General features: G+C 40.9%; 1 protein-coding gene and 1 long non-coding RNA gene across 11 annotated transcripts in view; one reads left to right on the top strand and one right to left on the bottom strand.

The window, feature by feature from the left end:
* LOC133551007 (uncharacterized) overlaps positions 1 to 7,522 on the top strand; it is a 58,799-nt gene extending 51,277 nt beyond the window's left edge. The window contains exon 2 of the long non-coding RNA XR_009806410.1: positions 6,134 to 7,522. This is a non-coding gene — a long non-coding RNA (uncharacterized LOC133551007). The remainder of the gene's footprint in view (positions 1 to 6,133) is intronic.
* macf1a (microtubule actin crosslinking factor 1a) overlaps positions 1 to 19,783 on the bottom strand; it is a 441,796-nt gene that overhangs the window by 387,301 nt on the left and 34,712 nt on the right. The window contains exon 1 of one of the 10 annotated variants that reach the window (XM_061897246.1): positions 10,354 to 11,063. The exons of the other annotated variants lie outside the window; for them this stretch is intronic. Within the exon in view, the coding sequence (XP_061753230.1) occupies positions 10,354 to 10,447 (94 nt within the window). The 5' untranslated portion in view covers positions 10,448 to 11,063. Of the gene's footprint in view, positions 1 to 10,353; positions 11,064 to 19,783 lie in introns of those variants that run through there. 10 annotated transcript variants of the gene reach the window in all.

The raw sequence follows: 19,783 nt of genomic DNA, 5'->3' as shown, positions 1-19,783 counted from the left end.
ACCACAACTTAAAAAAAAACAAAAAAAAAGGACAGACCGAAGTCCCTCACGCTCTTCATTCACAAACGTTTCAAAAAGACTCGACATTTACCCTGGCGTTCGCAGGAGCGGCTTTGATATTTACAGCACAAACACACGGTGACGGATGAGGCCGGCTGGGTGAGCAAAGAAAAATTCCCTGACACGGGGCCAGCGGGGGAGACACCATAAAACGGCTTCCTCCGGCGTGTCCGAAAGTACACAAGTGATTATACAAAAGGCCGCAGGGGTTGCCGCGCCAGAGGAGCCCAAACTAGTGCGGAAGGAGGCAAAGGGGGGCCATGTTTTACTTCAACCAAAAGATCCTCAGACAAATAACATCAAGGCATTTCTCGATAGCTTATTTGGATTATATTATTTACTAATCCAAAAGAAACACCTTAACCCCCGGGATAATGAACTTTATTGTTTTGGGGGCCACATTTCCAGAAAGTTAAGGAAGTGACGTAACGTGAATTATATTTATATAGCGCTTTTCTCTAGTGACTCAAAGCACTTTACAGAGTGAAATCCAATATCTAAACCAGTGTGGGTGGCACTGGGAGCAGGTGAGTAAAGTGTCTTGCCAAACGACACAACGGCAGTGACGAGGATGGCGGAAGCGGGGATCGAACCTGCAACCCTCAAATTGCTAGTTCTTGCACTGCAAGACCCAGTGTGCACTCTGACAAGAATGAGGCAGATAGTGTTTACTACCTCCAAACCACATACTGTTATTTTAATGTTACCGTATTTTCCGGACTATGGAGTAAACCTGTATATAAGCCCCACCCACTCAATGTAAGGATAAACATTTTTCCCATATATTAGCAGCACCAGACTATAAGTCGCAGATATACCCAGACTTCACTAATAGTGTTATTCTGTATTCCCGAGTACCAGCATCCACTACAGTAGACATTTGATTTTGGTCTATTTACAGGAGTTACAGGAGCGTTCTGCTGTTTTTAAGGACCATCTGCAAAAAAGCTAGTCAAAGCATTCTAGTGTTTTTAAAGGCCTACTGAAATTAGATTTTTCTTATTTAAACAGGGACAGCAGGTCCATTCTATGTGTCATACTTGATCATTTCGCGATATTGCCATATTTTTGCTGAAAGGATTTAGTAGAGAACATCGACGATAAAGTTCGCAACTTTTGGTCGCTAATAGAAAAGCCCTGCCTTTACCGGAAGTATGTGCGCGTGACGTCACGAGTTGCAGGGCTCCACACATATTCGCATTGTTTATAATGGGAGCCACCAAGCAGTGAGAGCAATTTCGGACCGAGAAAGCAACAATTTCCCCATTAATTTGAGCGAGGATGAAAGATTCGTGGATGAGGACGTTTAGAGTGAAGTACTAGATTAAAAAAAAAAAGAAAGAAGAAACAAAAGACAAGGCGACGGCTCCAGGCGACGGCTCCAGGCGGCGGCAGGCGGCATTTCAGATGTAATTAGACACATTTACTAGGATAATTCTGGAAGATCCCTTATCTGCTTATTGTTTTAATAGTGTTTTAGTGAGATTCTAAAGACATACCTGAAAGCCGGATGGCTGCAGTGAACGCCAGTGTGTCTTTTAGAGAAGCCAATGGAGGAGCCAAGATCACAGCTGCCTTTTTGAGCTGCAGGAGGAAGTCGCATAATCCACTGATTTCTCCGGGAAGACTTAATATCACAATTTTCCCATCCAAAGACATGACGGTTGACGTAGAGAAAACATGTTTGCTTGACCGCTCTGTGTTAAAGCTTCACAACAAACAAAGAAACACCGGCTGTGTCTCGGTGCTAAGACAGCTGCAATCCACTGCTTTCCACCAACAGCATTCTTCTTTATAGTCTCCATTATTAAATGAACAAATTGCAAAAGATTCAGCAACGCAGATGTCCAAATTACTGTGTAATTATGTGGTTAAAGAAGACGACTTTTAGCCGCGAGTCGTGCAGCGCTAATATTTCCTTACAGTTTGTGACGCCACGCGCATGCGTCATCATTCCGCGACGTTTTCAACAATAAACTCCGCGGTAAATTTAAAATTGCAATTTAGTAAACTAAAAAGGCCGTATTGGCATGTGTTGCAATGTTAATATTTCATCATTGATATATAAACTGTCGGACTGCGTGGTCGGTAGTAGTGGGTTTCAGAAGGCCTTCAATAATCTGCTGCAAAAAGGTAACTTCTAAAAATTTTTTCGACTGAAGCCACCAGTTAAAAAAACATTGCCAAAATCAGAGGAATATTGTCTAAAATATGAGACTTTCGGAGACTTATCCATGCATTTGTCTCAAGCTGTAATGGCCTTCTCACTGCAAAGCATAAGCAGTATATACAGAGCACTGCTGCTCGAGTCCTGACTAGAACCAGGAAATATGACTGCTATAGTTCAGTGCGTAGGTCACTGCACCTGTTGCTCAGAGAAAAGACTTTTAACACAGCCCTGCTTGTTTGCAAGTCTTTCGTGATCTTGTGCCAAAGTTCATCTCTGACATGTTAAAACCATTAGAACCATCCCGAGCTCTGAGAACCTCAAGGAGTGGTCTCGTGCTGGTGCCCAGAGTCAGGACCGACCATGGTGAGACTGTTTCAGTTTTATGCTTCTAAACTCTGGAAGTCTTCCAGAAGATGTCAGATGGGCCTCAACATTGGCAATGTTCAAATCCAAGCTGAAAACACTTACTTAATTATGCATATGACAACTGAAAGTACTTTATCTACACCCGTGGTGACAAACGTAAAAAGCAGTTCACTTTTATGATTGGCAAACTCATCAAACGGGCCGTTTGATGAGTTTGCCAATCATAAAAGTGAACTGCTTTTTTTTTTTTTTTTGTGAACTAAAGAAAATGCTGTTCTAAATGTGTCCACTGGATGTCACAATAGCAATTCTGTTAGGCAAAGGAAACGGTTTATACCAAACAAGAGGTACACAGTAAAGGGGGACTGTGACTCCTCTTTGATTGATTAAAACTTTTATTAGTAAATTGCACAGTACAGTACATATTCCGTACAATTGACCACTAAATGGTAACACCGGAATAAGCTTTTGAACTTGTTTAAGTCGGGGTCCACGTTAATCAATTCATGGTAACCGACCCTCATGAAACTTAAATCCTGCCGTTTTCTGTCTTCTGCTTCGAACACATCGTCGCTTGGCACCCTCGTGCCGTCAAAAATATCCGTCAAACACGAGAAAAGTGAACTAAACCCTTCTGAATAGTTTTACCTGCTTTTCTTACAGTTTGTTGAGTTAGCTCTGGATTGATACATGGACATGACAAAGGAGGTATTTGATACCTAGAATTGTTTCCATGTTGTGTTTTTTGTTCAATCCCAGAAAGACTGTGACTTAAAGTTGAATCCTGGCTTTGTAGATTTACTGAGACCAAGTCTAAGTTCATTATGTTTTTAAAACTGCACCAATTTCCTCAAGAGTTTTCAACAAATTTGATGTGTTTTGTCCATGAGTATAGTTTTCAGAATGTGCTTGTTCTATTTTTGGCCAAAGTAAAACAAAGAAAACAACCTGAAGTTGTCTTTATTTTGAAGTTATCATGCCATGACTTTACCATCACGGTCCACTTGGGAATAAATTTTCCTCCATGCGGACCCTGAGCTAAAATGAGTTTGACACCCCTGATCTACACTCTTTGATTGATTTAAATTGTGCTTGTTTTAATTATTACTTTATTTTTATATTTGAATTTTAATTGTTCTTATTAAAAAATTTTTTTTTTTCCTTCTTGCAATTCTCTGTAAAACACTTTGAATTGCCTTGTGTACAAATTGTGCTCTATAATTAAACTTGCCTTGCGTGGCCTTCAATAGCCCAAATGAAGAAATACAGAGGACCTAAGATGGAACCCTGAGGAACACCACTAGAAGAAGTTGAACAAATGACTCCTGACTGCTGAAACAGCAACACCTTAGTTGCAAAAATCCCATTTTGGAAAGAATGAGGAGAGGACCTTAAGGGGTTGCTTGAGAAACAACCCAGTTATATAAATCACAAGTTCGAACCCCAGTGTTGTTATTCAAGGCAAAGTTAACATGTCAATGCAAGGATCTGCCAATGTGTTTACAGTGGTCCAAGTTCCTCTAGAACAGTGTTTTTCAACCTTTTTTGAGCCAAGGCACATTTTTTTCATTGAAAAAATGCAGAGGCACACCACCAGCTGAAATCATTAAAAAATGAAACGCAGCAGCTGATATTGACAGTAAAAAGTTGTTGTCACAATTTTTAGATATGACTTTAAACCATAACCAAGCATGCATCAATATTGCTCTTGTCTCAAAGTAGGTGTACACATCGCTCCGTCACTTATTTGGAGTTGTTTGCTTTTTTCCTGTGTGTAGTGTTTTAGTTAATGTCTTGGTGGCTATTTTGGTGGCTTTTTCTCTTTTTTTGGTATTTTCCTGCAGCAGTTTCATGTCTTCCTTGACCGCTATTCCCCACACCTGCTTCGTTTTAGCACTCAAGAATATTTCAGTTGTTTTTATCCTTCTGTGTGGGGACATTGTTGATAGTCATGTCACATTCGGATGTACTTTGTGGACGCCGTCTTTGCTACACAGTAAGTCTTTGCTGTCGTCCAGAATTCCGTTTTTGTTTACTTTGTAGCCAGTTCAGTTTTAGTTTCGTTCTGCATAGCCTTCCCTATGCCTTTTCTTAGGGACACTCACCTTTTGTTTATTTTTGGTTTAAGCATCAGATACCTTTTACCTGCACGCTTCCTCCCGCTTTTTCCGACATCTACAAAGCAATTAGCTACCTGCTGCCACCTACTGATATAGAAGAGTATAACGTGGTAAGTCTGCCGATCTCCAGACAGTACGGACACTCAACAACGGCACATTATTTGCGGATTATAATTACTGGTTAGCAAAAATTACAAATACTGTATTTTTCGGATTATACATCGCTTCGGAGTATACATTTCACCGGCCGAAAATGCATAATAAAGAAGGAAAAAACATATATACGTTGCACTGGGGTATAAGTCGCATTTTTGGGGGAAATGTATTTGATAAAATCCAACACCAAGAATAGACATTTGAAAGGCAATTTAAAATAAATAAAGAATAGTGAACAACAGGCTGAATAAGTGTACGTTATATGACGCATAAATAACCAACGGAAAACGTGCCTGATATGTTAAAGTAACATATTATGGTAAGAGTCATTCAAATAACTATAACATATAGAACATGCTATATGTTTACCAAACAATCTGTCACTCCTAATCGATAAATTCAATGGGATCTACTTCCTCGATGTCGCTTCTAAACAACTCTGCCAACTCCAAAGGTATGTGCCGCTTCCTTTTGTCGTTTTCTGCTGCATATTTCACTACGTCCAGCTTGTAATCTGCAGTACATGATTTCCTTTTCAGTCCAATATTTTGTTCAGCCCTTCACAGTTTGTATAAGTGACTGCCAACGTTGAAATTATCAATGTTAATAGCTACGGCAGTAGCGTATAGCAGTTAGCATCACATGACCCACGATGCACGTCTGCCATGACCCTCCCCCGCCGAATTCTTATTGGTTGACGTGTGTGTGACGATTGCTGACATTTTCTTCGTCTCTTCTGCAAATTAGATAAATAATATTATGTAATATTTTACGGTAATGTGTTAATAATTTCACACATAAGTCGCTCCGGAGTATATGTCGCACCCGCCCGCCAAACTATGAAAAAAACAGATTTATAATCCGACAAATACGGTAGGTGAAATTACATAATCTCCCACGGCACACCAGACTGTATCTCGCGGCATACTAGTAGTGGTTGAAAAACACTGCTCTATACAACAGTAGCAGTCTGGGTTTTTTTTCGGAATTTTCTGCAAAAAAGTTGGTCTCCCAAGTTTTGAAATGAATTTAGGGTGTTGATGTGGCGTCATTTCCTAGCCGGAGTTGAATAGCCCTACTCTAACCTTTCATGTTAGCTCATCCTGTTAACTTTATCCACTACATATGCTCTATGTATTCCTTTTGCTTGGCTAGTACCAAACCTGTGCCATGCCTTCACATGTTCACCTCTGCACATGAATAGTTGTAACGGCTTGAAATGAAAAAAATTATGAATTTAAAGATACTCTGCTGATTTCAGGACCTACGAGTGCACAAATGCCAGGACTGCTCTGCTGTTTTTTGTGACCAACGGCAAAACACCAGTCAAAGCTCCACTCTGTGACAGTAACACGGGAAGTAGGAACTGCAAAAATAAATCTCTATGACAGCACTTCAGAAGGGCTCTGTTGTTTTTAAGGACACACTGCAAAAATACTAATCAAAGATCCTCAACATGACAAATGCATTTTGCAGTTCTTAAATACTTACTCCAAAAATATGACTCACAAGTTTGAACTGAACTTGTGACTCGCTGTGATGTCATTCATTGCCTGGATTTGGCCCACAGGGCACAAGTTCTTCATCTAGAACATCAGCAGTGAGCATTGTGTTAGATACACATGCATATAAAAGCAGTTTTAAAAAACTGTTCCAGGATAGGAACGCTCCCTTCTTATTGAGGTCTTAATGCATCATTATGCTTATTATTGCATTCTTCTTCTCCAGATTTTGGCACGTTCTACCTTCCAAATTTTTCACCTGATTCAAACCGTTCCAACTTCAAACTGCGAGCTTTCCCTTGACAAATTTCAAACATTCCCAGATTTCCTGGACATTTTTCCCATTCAAAATGAATTGGCTATTTTTCACACTTTACCAATTTCCACATTTTTCAACCAATTCAAACAATTCCACCATTCTGGAAAATCAACTCCCCTTTTTCCGAGTCCCAAAAAATTCCAGGATTTTCCAGAATTCCTGGTTTTCCAAAGCCTTTTTTCTGGCGACTACTCCTCCCACATATGTCAACCCATTTCAACCGTTCCACCGTCAAAACATTCTTCTTAGTTATGACAAAAAAAACAAAGTCTTTTTTTTGGAACTGGAAAAATTCCCGGTTTTCCTGAAATTCCAGGAGTTACGTAATACCATTTCTTAACTCGACATGTTACTACTTCAACATTTCTCGACCGATTGAAAAAATTTTAAGACTAACCATTTCAACTCATTCAGACCATTACAGTTTAATAACCATTTTAAAAACAATTCACGCTTTTCCCGATATTCCCCAATTTTGGGGGAAATTACCATTCAACTCAGTGGGATATTGGACACAGTATGTTGTCAAGATTATGAGATGCAATGCAAGTGCAAGCCACTGTGACACTATTGTTTTTTTAAATGTTTTTATTGTATATAAATGTCTTTAATAATGTCAATGGGGGATTTTCAATCACAGCTATGTTGAAATTGTTATTAATATTGATACTTAATATTCATTTTTGTCTGATTGTTTTGTGTGTCCTCTCAATTGCTCTGTTTATTGCTATTCTGAATTGCTGGGTCGTAGTTTGGTTTTGGGATTACATTATTATGGTGTGGTTGTGTATTGTTCTGTTGGATTGATTAAAAAGTTCCAAAATTCCCACATTTTTCATCTGATTCAAACTGTTCCAACTTAAAAAAAATCTGCCTGTTTAGGAATTGTGTGCTCTACTTCAACAATTAAAAAAAATATTCCAGGATTTCAGTTAAACTTCAGTATTGGAGCATTCACACCCAATTCCTTCAGGAATTGCCTCTATTAGAGAGAGCTGAGAGTATGATGCAGTCCACCAAATTCCACCTAGTTCAGTGGTTCTCAAATGGGGGTACTTGAAGGTATGCCAAGGGGTACGTGAGATTTTTTTTAAATATTCCAAAAATAGCAACAATTAAAAAATCCTTAAAAAAAAAAAAAAAAATATATATATATATATATATATATATATATTGAATAATACTTCAACAAAATATGAATGTAAGTTCATAAACTGTGAAAAAAATACAACAATGCAATATTCAGTGCGGACAGCTAGATTTTTTGTGGGCATGTTCCCTAAATATTGATTTTAAAGATTTTTTTTTTTTTGTGAAGAAATTTTTAGAATTAAGTTCATGAATCCAGATGGATCTCTATTACAATCCCCAAAGAGGGCACTTTAACTTGATGATTACTTCTATGTGTAGAAAACTTTATTTATAATTGAATCACCTGTTTTCCAACAAGTTTTTGGTCATTTTTATATCTTTTTTCCAAATAGTTCAAGAAAGACCACTACAAATGAGCAATATTTTGGCTGTTATACAATTTAAAGGCCTACTGAAACCCACTACTACACACCACGCAGTCTGATAGTATATATATCTATGATGAAATATTAACATTGCAACACATGCCAATACGGCCTTTTTAGTTTACTAAATTACAATTTTAAATTTCCCGGAAGTTTCGTCTTGGAAACGTCGTGTAATGACGACATGTACGCAGGACGTCACACGTTTTTAGGAAGTATGAGCACTACGCACACACAGGTAAAAGTCGTCTGCTTTAACAGCATAATTATACAGTATTTTGGAGATCTGTGTTGCTGAATCTTTTGCATTTTGTTCAATTAATATTGGAGAAGTCACAGTAGAAAGATGGAGTTGGGAAGCTTTAGCCTTTAGCCACACAAACACACAGGGATTCCTTGTTTAAAATTCCCGGAGCTGAAACTTTACTATGAATCAGAGCGCGGTCAAGCCAACATGGATCCCGACCACATGTCAACCAGCAGGTTTCGGTGAGAAAATTGTGGTTAAAAAGTCGCCACCTACCGGATATCAGCTGAGCTTGTGCAGTCCACACAGCTGCCGTCGACACCCGTGAGACATGGCGTCAAGACACCCGTGGACAAACCCCTCCGACTACCAGGTAATATTAAACTCACTAAAACACCAGCAACACAATAGAAAGATAAGGGATTTTCCAAAATTATCCTAGTAAATGTGTTTAAAAACATCGGAATACGTCCCAATGCTATCGCGTTGTTTTTTTTAACTCATTTTTTTTTCTAGTCCGTCGCTATCAATATTCTCAAACACAAATCTTTCTTCCTCGCTCAAATTAATGGGGAAATTGTTGTTTTCTCGGTCCGAATAGCTTTTTTTGTTGGAGGCTCCCATTAAAATCAATGTGAATATGTGAGGAGCCCCCACACGTGCGACGTCATCGTCTGCGACTTCCGGTAAAGGCGAGGCTTTTTCAGGAAGTACCAAAAGTGGCAAACTTTGTCGTCGATTTTCTCTACTAAATCCTTTCAGCAAAAATATGGCAATATTGCGAAATCTCATTTCAGTAGGCCTATAAAGGCCTACTGAAATGAGATTTTCTTATTTAAACAGGGATAGCAGGTTCATCCTATGTGTCATACTTGATCATTTCGCGATATTGCCATATTTTTGCTGAAAGGATTTAATAGAGAACATCGACGATTAAGTTTGCAACTTTTGGTCGCTAACAGAAAAGCCCTGCCTTTACCGGAAGTCGCAAACGATGACGTCACCCGTTGAGTGCTCCTCCTCACATCCTCACATTGTTTTTAATGGGAGCCTCTAACAAAAAGAGCTATTCGGATCAAGAAAACGACAATTTCCCCATTAATTTGAGCGAGTATGAAAGATCTGGTTTGAGGATATATAAACTATCAGACTGCGTAGTCCGTAGTAGTGGGTTTCAGTAGGCCTTTAATAAATCAGAAATTGATGACATAGTGATGTATTTTACTTCTTTATCTCTTTTTTTCAACCAAAAATGCTTTGCTTGGATTAGGGCAGGGGGAGGGAACCTATGGCTCTAGAGCCAGATGTGGCTCTTTTGATGACTACACCTGGCTCTCAAATAAATCTTAGCTGACATTGCTTAACAAGATAAGTAATGAATAATTCCGCTGGTAATCAGTGTCAAAAATAACGTTCAGAATACAAAACATTCTCATGCATTTTAATCCATCAATCCATTTTTCTACCGAACCTGTTCAAGAAGTCGTATTGATGGTAAGAAGTATTTTATTTATTTTGTTGGTTAGCTTCAGAATAACAATGTTATTAAGAAGAATAAGAGACTTATTATACTCTAAAAATGTTGGTCATACTTAAAAATGTACACATTTAGTTGTACTCAGTATTAAAAAAATATATTATATGGCTCTCACGGAAATACTTTTTAAAATATTTGGCTTGTATGGCTCTCTCAGCCAAAAAGGTTCCCGACCCCTGGATTAGGGGGTACTTGAATTAAAAAAAACATTCACAGGGGGTACATCACTGAAAAAAGGATGAGAACCACTGACCTAATTAACTCAGTTGTACACCTAATTAACTCTGTCATTACCAGTGACAATCAAAAGTGGGTATTATAGTATTTCCAGCGTCTGCGTGTATTTGACGTCATTTTACCTTTATATCGTTCCAATACGTCTTCATAGGCTTGTGCGAATTGCTTCTCCTGGGAATGGTTGGCGGGCAGCAGCCCAGGTATGAACCCCGCCATGGTGCTCGGGGCCCGGCTGTATTTTTCCAATTAGCCCGATAAGGGCCGGTAACTCGCGGCACCAGCAAACAGTCAATATGGGAGCGTAAAAGCACAACAGTCGCCTTGAGGAGTGAAAATGTCGGATGAAGGTTACATAAATGTTATCTATCCATCACCGGCGTCCTGTGAGCGTGGTGGCCGACACTCGGTCACGTAGCCCGGCGTGTCCCGCCGAGGACTCCTGACTTATATACACCACTGTTCACCGGCGACAGCTGTTTCATGTGCTGGGGGGGGGACGGGGCTCAGCCCACACGCCCCAGAAGCGACAACGCCAAGTGACGGACAAGCGCGTCCGTTTCCGTCCCACGCTGAGCGGAGGGTTCGGGCCGAATTGTATCCGGAGCCGCGCTTCCTCTCCCCGGCTGCGGACGTCAGCGTGGATCCCAAGGAGAGCGTCCCGGTTGCTTCCCGGCTGCAATGGCGGGCTCTTACGCCGACCTCCGTTTGAATGGGTGTCTTTCTTTGCCGTTCTGTCCCTCCTCCTCCTCCTCCAGCCTCCGGTGGCTGTCTTCCATCCCTCTCTGCCGGCCACGTCAGGAAGCTACGCCGCCGCAGGAATCTCAAACCCCGGTGGCCCAATGCTAGGCTAGCCCGTTAAGCTAGCCGGCGAGCTAACAAGGAGCCAGGGAAAAATGGGGTTGGCGCGCTCCCTGTTGGCGGTCAGTGGCATTACATCCAGATTAACTGGCGCCGGCGGACTTGATGGCTGGAGAGTACATACTGCCATCTATAGGCCAACACGTGTAACTGAATAAATAAATTTTTTATACCAGGGGTCACCAACCTTTTTGAAACCAAGAGTTACTTCTTGGGTACTGATTAAAAGCCGACTGGAATGAGATTTTCTTATTGAAACGGGGATAGCAGGTCCATTCTATGTGTCATACTTGATCATTTCGCGATATTGCCATATTTTTGCTGAAAGGATTTAGTAGAGAACATCCACAATAAAGTTTGCAACTTTCGGTGCTAAGAGAAGTGAAGTGAAGTGAATTATATTTATATAGCGCTTTTCTCAAGTGACTCAAAGCGCTTTACATAGTCACACCCAATATCTAAGTTACATTTAAATCAGTGTGGGTCGCACTGGGAGCAGGTGGGTAAAGTGTCTTGCCCAAGGACACAACGGCTGTAACTAGGATGGCACAAGCGGGAATCGAACCTGCAACCCTCAAGTTGCTGGCATGGCCACTCTACCAACCAAGCTATGCCGCCCCACGTCTACAACAAATCTGTGAAGGATATGTTCCCGGATTTGGAGATCGCTCGCCAATACGCAAATGGCAGGACAAAGGTTACTCAAATAGTGAAAGGTAAGTGTTGTTGTTTTTTAAGTAACCAGCAAGCACAGTATAGTCAGTGGAACAACTGTGTTTTTATTACTGTGTATTTGATAGGTGCCGTCGGAAATTAAACTATTTCTTTTGTTTATATATATATATATATATATATATATATAATAAAATAAATATATATAGCTAGAATTCACTGAAAGTCTAGTATGAGAAAAGCCCTGCCTTTACTGGAAGTCGCAGACGATGACGTCACAAGTTGTTGGCTCCTCACATATTCACATTGATTTTAATGGGAGCCTCCAACAAAAAGTGTTATTCGGACCGAGAAAACTACAATTTCCCCATTAATTTGAGCGAGAATGAAAGATTGGTGTTTGAGGATATTGATAGCGACGGACTAGGAGAAAAAAAACAAGTTAAAATTAAAAAAACGCGATTGCATTGGGACGGATTTCGATGTTTTTAGAGACATTTACTAAGATAATTCTGGGAAATCCCTTATATTTCTATTGTGTTGCAAGTGTTTCAGTGAGTTAAATAGTACCTGATTGTGTCAGGGGAGTCGACGGCAGCTATGGACGGCACAGGCTCAGCTTTTCTCTGGTAAGAAGCGACTTTTTACCACAATTTTCTCACCAAAACCTGCTGGTTGACATTCGGTTGGGATACATGTTCGCTGTGATCCATAGTAAAGTTTCACCTCCGTGAATTTTAAACAAGGAATCACTGTGTTTGTGTGGCTAAAGGCTAAAGCTTCCCAACTCCATCTTTCTACTGTGACTTCTCCAATATTAATTGAACAAATTGCAAAACATTCAGCAACACAGATGTCCAAAATACTGTATAATTATGCCGTTAAGCAGACGACTTTTAGCTGTGTGGTCATACTTCCTAAAAACCCGTGACGTCTTGCGTACACGTCATTATATCACGTTTTCAAGACGAAACTCCCGGGAAATTTAAAATTGTAATTTGGTAAACTAGAAAGGCCGTATTGGCATGTGTTGCAATGTTAATATTTCATCATTGATATATAAACTATCAGATTGCGTGGTCGGTAGTAGTGGGTTTCAGTAGGCCTTTAATGCGAAGGGCTACCAGTTTGATAAAATCTATCAATCAATGTTTATTTATTAGGGGACGGCGTGGCGCAGTGGGGAGAGTGGCCGTGCGCAACCCGAGGGTCACCGGTTCAAATCCCACCTAGAACCAACCTCGTCACGTCCGTTGTGTCCTGAGCAAGACACTTCACCCTTGCTCCTGATGGGTGCTGGTTGGCGCCTTGCATGGCAGCTCCCTCCATCAGTGTGTGAATGTGTGTGTGAATGGGTAAATGTGGAAGTAGTGTCAAAGCGCTTTGAGTACCTTGAAGGTAGAAAAGCGCTATACAAGTACAACCCATTTATTTATATAGCCCGAAATCACTAGTGTCTCAAAGGGCTGCACAAACCACAACACAAACTACAACGACATCCTCGGTAGAGCCCACATAAGGGCAAGCAAAACTCACACCCAGTGGGACGTCGATGACAGTGACAATGATGACTATGAGAAACCTTGGAGAGGACCGCATATGTAGGCAACCCCCTCCCTCCTAAACTAACTAAACCAAAAAATATATAACAACGTGGAATAAAAGAGCTAACAGGTGAAATGCGGTGAGAAAAAAGTTGCAATGTTGACTAATAACAAGATCTTTAAAAAAAATAATTGCTCCAAAAATAATAATTAAAATCAATGTTGTCATGAAATATTCCCCTATCAAATTTTCCACTTTGAAATATTTTTTGGGGCAAAACAATTACTTTTTTTTTTTTTTTAAATACTAAAATCGACCTGAAGTTGATCTCAAGACAATTAAACGTAAACAAGCGCACCTTCTTACATACGTCACGTGGGCAACGTCTCACGCCCTCCGCGAGCAGACAGGTAGTGACATGGGTAACATTAACTGTGAAGCTAATGGTGCGTTGCGATTGGTAATATGAGAGAGAGAAAGTGTGAATCTGGTAAGATTTAAAGGAAGAATTAATTCCCCCCAAAAACCAGCACAGGGTCCATCATATGGCGGTGGTTTGGCTTCAAGCGGGAATATGTTGAACATTTATGTGGCAAAAGCGTTGCTACAAAAAGTAGCAGCACTGCTAAAGTAGCATCATTTGAAAAGTCACCTGCTAGAGAATGAGTGCTTGAAACTCTACATGTCAACATCTCCGTTCGGTGCCACACCAAAAAAATGCAGAAGGAACCTTTTCCATATCAACACCGTATGAAAGAAAAGTCAACAACAGAAGGAGATGACTTCCGCAGGAACCTACCACACAGCGAAGGACATACACTATTTGATTTCCTATTATGAAGCTCATTTTTATTTGACAGTTACAGAAATATTTTGTGTGACATCATGCACAAAAGTGCACTTTATTTGTATTAAACTATTGTAGTGGCGTTCTGTACAAAAAGTGCACTTTAATTTAGTGTTGTTTTGATATGTCATCTTAGTGACATCATGCACAAAAGTGCACTCATAGCTTAATTTAAAACGTCTCTGACAATCTTGTACTTTCTGTTTTGGAAATGACATGATTGTTTGTGCCACTGCTTAATAACTGTTTAATAAATACACTTTTGGTCAATTGACTTAGTTGTGATTTCCCTCTCTGCATTGAAGTTTAAAATGAGCATATATTAATGCAGAATGAATGAGAATGTTTTAATGTAGACACATAGAATCATCATACTGCTGTGATTATATGCATCAAGTGTTCATTCAAGGCCAGGGCAAAATATCGCAATATGTATCGTTTATCGTGACATGGCCCAAAAATATTGAATAAAAGTCCATATCGCCCAGCCCCAACCCCCTGTACTATGTACTGTTCAGCAGTGGTTCTCAAACGGGGGTACATGAAGGCACTCTAGGGTGGATTGTCCATCCATCCATCCATCTTCTTCTGCTTATCCGAGGTGGGGTCGCGGGGGCAGCAGCCTAAGCAAGGAAGCCCAGACTCTCCTCTCCCCAGTCACTTTGTCCAGCTCTTCCCGGGGGATCCCGAGGCGTTCCCAGGCCAGCCGGGAGACATATTCTTCCCAACGTGTCCTGGGTCTTCCCCATGACCTCCTACCGATTGGACGTGCCCTAAACACCTCCCTAGGGAGACATTCGGGTGGCATCCTGACCAGATGCCCGAACCACCTCATCTGGCTCCTCTCCATGTGGAGGAGCAGCGGCTTTACTTTGAGCTCCCCCCGAATGGCAGAGCTTCTCACCCTATCTCTAAGGGAGAGCCCCGTCACACGGCGGAGGAAACTCATTTCGGCCGCTTGTACCCGTGATCTTGTCCTTTCGGTCATAACCCAAAGCTCATGACCATAGGTGAGGATGGGAACGTAGATGGACCGGTAAATTGAGAGCTTTGCCTTCCGCCTCAGCTCCTTCTTCACCACAACGGATCGGTACAGCATCCGCCCTACTGAAGACGCCACACCGAATCCGCCTGTCGATCTCACGATCCACTCTTCCCTCACTCGTGAACAGAGGTGGGTAGTAACGTGCTACATTTACTCCGTTACATTTACTTGAGTAACTTTTGGGATAAATTGTACTTCTACGAGTAGTTTTTATGCAACATACTTTTACTTTTACTTGAGTATATTTATAGAGAAGAAACGCTACTTTTACTCCGTTCCATTTATCTACATTCAGCTCGCTACTCGCTACATTTTTTTAATCGATCTATTAATGTTTGTTTTGGTTTATGACAGAGATTCAAAGTAGGATCTACGCATGCCTGCTTTTCACCAATCACATGCAGTCACTGGTGACGTTGGACCAATCAAACAGAACCAGGCGGTCACATGACCCGACTTAAACAAGTTGAAAAACTTATTGGGGTGTTACCATTTAGTTGTCAATTGTACGGAATATGTACTGTACTGTGCAATCTACTAATAAAAGTTTCAATCAATCAATCAAAAGTGTAAAGAAAAAAAGACACTTTTTATTTCAACCGTACTTCCCGTCAAAAGCCTAAAGACTGATCGCACAGTTCCTGTCTTCACAATAAAAGCGCCGCTCCATTGCGCCTGCGCTAACAAAATAAGAGTCTCCGAAAGCCAGAGCAAACAAGCTAGCAAGCTACGGAGCTTGCCGCCAATGTATTTCTTGTAAAGTATATAAAAACGAATATGGAAGCTGGACAAATAAGATGCCAAAAACCAACGACTTTCATGTGGTATTAGACAGAAAAGAGGAACTTTTTTTTCCTTCCATTTGAAAACGTGGACGTTATCATCAATACTGTCTGATTCCAATCAATGCATGTCATCAGAATCAGGTAATACACCAATTTATATTCTTGTCTTCATGAAAGATAGGAATTTATGTGTTAAAAATGTATGTATATTCATTAAAACACCTTTAACATGTCAACAAAAGCGGCAAAATAAATAAATATACATTTTATACTGTATATATAAATGTATGTATGTGTATATATATATATATATATATATATATATATATATATATATATATGTGATATGTGTGTGAATATATGACATGTGTGTGTATAAATGATATGTGTGTGTATGTATGTATATGGTAGATCACCTCGACTTGGTCATTTATTAAGTAATTGATAAACAATGAAAAACGTATTGGGGTGTTACCATTTAGTGGTCAATTGTACGGAATATGTACTGTACTGTGCAATCTACTAATACAAGTTTCAATCACTCAATCAATCAATCAAATCAATGAATGCCTACTGAGGTTATGGTGCTGTTAAGTTATTGTGGCTCAATGTGCCATTTTTTTATTTTATTTTAATGTACTATTATTTAATATATATTATTGTTTTAGTTGCTTAAGAGATATTCCTGGCTCTGAATTTGCTCATTGCTATTTTTATGTTTTTGTGCATTTGTTGCCGTAATCAGGTTACTCATCAGTTACTCAGTACTTGAGTAGTTTTTTCACAACATACTTTTTACTTTTACTCAAGTAAATATTTGGGTGACTACTCCTTACTTTTACTTGAGTAATACATCTCTAAAGTAACAGTACTCTTACTTGAGTACAATTTCTGGCTACTCTACCCACCTCTGCTCGTGAACAAGACTCCTAGGTACTTGAACTCTTTCACTTGGGGCAGGGTCCCATCCCCAACCCGGAGATGGCACTCCACCCTTTTCCGGGCGAGAACCATGCACTCGGACTTGGAGGTGCTGATTCCCATCCCAGTCGCTTCACACTCGGCTGCGAACCGATCCAGTGAGAGCTGAAGATCATGGCCAGATGAAGCCATCAGGACCACATCATCTGCAAAAAACAGAGACCTAATCCTGCAGCCACCAAACCGGATCGCCTCAAGGCCTTGTCTGCGCCTAGAAATTCCGTCCATAAATGTTATGAACAGAGTCGGTGACTGGAGATTTGAAAATAAATACGCAACACAGTGGGGGAACTCAGTATCAGTCTTCAACCCCTTGGCCAATATATGAACAGTCCTAACTTTTACTACATGTTTATTCTAAGCATAGAATGTAAGAAGCAGATGCACTTCACGGCCATATCAGACCGACATGATCATATAGGATTCTGTGCATAAATCTGACCTAGAGTCCATCGGTGGTTAATCTCTGGGTCATCGCGCAGGGCGGTCAAAACCCATCAAGCAGCCTGGATGCAATCATGCAGGGATTACGTTATTAATCCTGCAGGAGCAAACATAAAGATAACCTAAACACAATGTGCATTGTTATACTTGTGTATACAGTATTGTTTGCTGCTGGTTCCATTCCCACAAAAAACAGGACTGACGTTTGTGCTAACAACTCCTGGGGGCGCTGTGGCGTACCTTAGCCCCTGTCCAAGGCTACAGTGGTCAAAGATAACATCAAGAAGGGGTGAGAGAGGACCCCACAACACTTTCTAGTGTCAACTTTACACTCCTTTCCACAGCATCATTGTGTTAGCTCAGCCTATTCCCTGAAGGGGGGGTGGGGGGGGTTTGCCCACTTCTGAGGTCCTCTCCAAGGTTTCTCATAGTCAGCATTGTCACTGGCGTCCCACTGGATGTGAATTCTCCCTGCCCACTGGGTGTGAGTTTTCCGTGCCCTTTTGTGGGTTCTTCCGAGGATGTCGTAGTCGTAATGGTTTGTACAGTCCTTTGAGACATTTGTGATTTAGGGCTGTATAAATAATCAATGTTTATTTATCAATCAATGTTTATTTATACAGCCCCAAATCACAAATGTCTCAAAGGACTGCACAAATCATTGCGACTACAACATCCTCGGAAGAACCCACAAAAGGGCAAGGAAAACTCACACCCAGTGGGCAGGGAGAATTCACATCCAGTGGGACGCCAGTGACAATGCTGACTATGAGAAACCTTGGAGAGGACCTCAGATGTGGGCAACCCCCCCCCCTCTAGGGGACCGAAAGCAATGGATGTCGAGCGGGTCTAACATGATACTGTGAAAGTTCAATCCATAGCGGCTCCAACACAGCCGCGAGAGTTCAGTTCAAAGCGGATCCAAGACAGCAGCGAGAGTCCCGTCCACAGGAGACCATCTCAAGCGGAGGCGGATCAATCTTCTTTTCTTCCTCTCCTTATCTGTTTTTCTTTTTTTTTAAGTTAGCATGCACGACCCGGTAGGAGGCAGCGTGTGGCACAGAGAGCCGTCTTTGTTGTATTCTGATGATGTCATCAGTGTTGTCAGTACTCAGTGGACATTATTTCTCCCAAAAGGAGGGAGCAAACAAAAAGCCAATTTTTCAATAAACATTGATTGATTGATTGATGAATACAAACTGTCATATCTTGGTGATCATGTTTTGTTTAGTTGTGTTAGTTTACTTCGAGACTCCATTAGTTCCTGTTTTTTCACTCCATTGTTTTGTTTCCATGCCAACCCATTAGTTTTCGCCTGTCCCCAAGTCATGCACCTGTTTTCACTAATCATGTAACTATTATTCAAACCGAAAGTTGCCAGGAAGTCAGCCTGGCGACTTTACCTCTGATACTGTCCATAGGTATGGGTCTTGCCATGCCACGTAAGTTTTTGTTTTTTCATGTCAAAGTTATTGAGTTTTGTTTCATGGTCATAGTTTCTGCCTTTGTGCGCGCCTTTTGTTCCTTTTTTTATAGCAATTCATAAATATGTCTGTACCTTCAAGCCTTGCCCGCGCCAATTTTCCTTTGCCTTCCGGGAAAACAAACCCCAAAGTCCAAGCATTGACAAAAACAAGACCTTACAGATCCCACATCTGTCGCTGACTGTCCAACGCACGACAAAGCACAACGTTGTATTTTATGATGTGCAGTGAAGCCTGCTTTGTCGTTTACAACGTTGTCCATCGTGAATGTGAAGTGAGATTTTATTGTTAGTCCAATCGGGTTCAACCTAATACCATACTTGCCAAGACTCCCGAAATTCAGCGCCTCTCCCGAAAACCTCCCGGGACAAATTTTCTCCCGAAAATCTCCTGAAATTCAGGCGGAGCTGGAGGCCACGCCCCCTCCAGCTCCATGAGGACCTGAGAGACGTGTCTGAGAGCGTGTCTGCTAAATGACGTTAGAACTGTGGAATGATCGAGCGCGAGTTCTTGGTTTCTTATGTGGGTTTACTGTTAGGCACTTTCATTAACGTCCTCCCAGCGCAGTAACAACACACAACAACAGCAGTCACGTTTACGTCTACCACTCTACCATAAGGCAGTTCGTCTTCGGTAAACAGCATTTGACACTCTTAAACAGGACAATACTGCTATCTACTGTAGATGCACCAGCACAACACCTCCAGGCAACTTCAACCCTTTACTAATCCTCCTACATTCACATCCCATCTACCCGGATTGTAAATAACCTAATGTAAATAATCTAATGTATTTCTAATGAATATACTTGTTCTTATGCTATCTGAACTCACTATGTTCTCTGGTGGCTGTACATATCCTACTAAGTAAGACCTACACTGTTGTCCATTT

The sequence above is a fragment of the Nerophis ophidion genome, linkage group LG04, assembly GCF_033978795.1.
Source record: "Nerophis ophidion isolate RoL-2023_Sa linkage group LG04, RoL_Noph_v1.0, whole genome shotgun sequence".
NCBI classification, from domain to species: domain Eukaryota; kingdom Metazoa; phylum Chordata; class Actinopteri; order Syngnathiformes; family Syngnathidae; genus Nerophis; species Nerophis ophidion.
The sequence above is the reverse complement of the archived record's forward strand: the minus strand, read 5'-3'. Positions and strand labels throughout refer to the sequence as shown.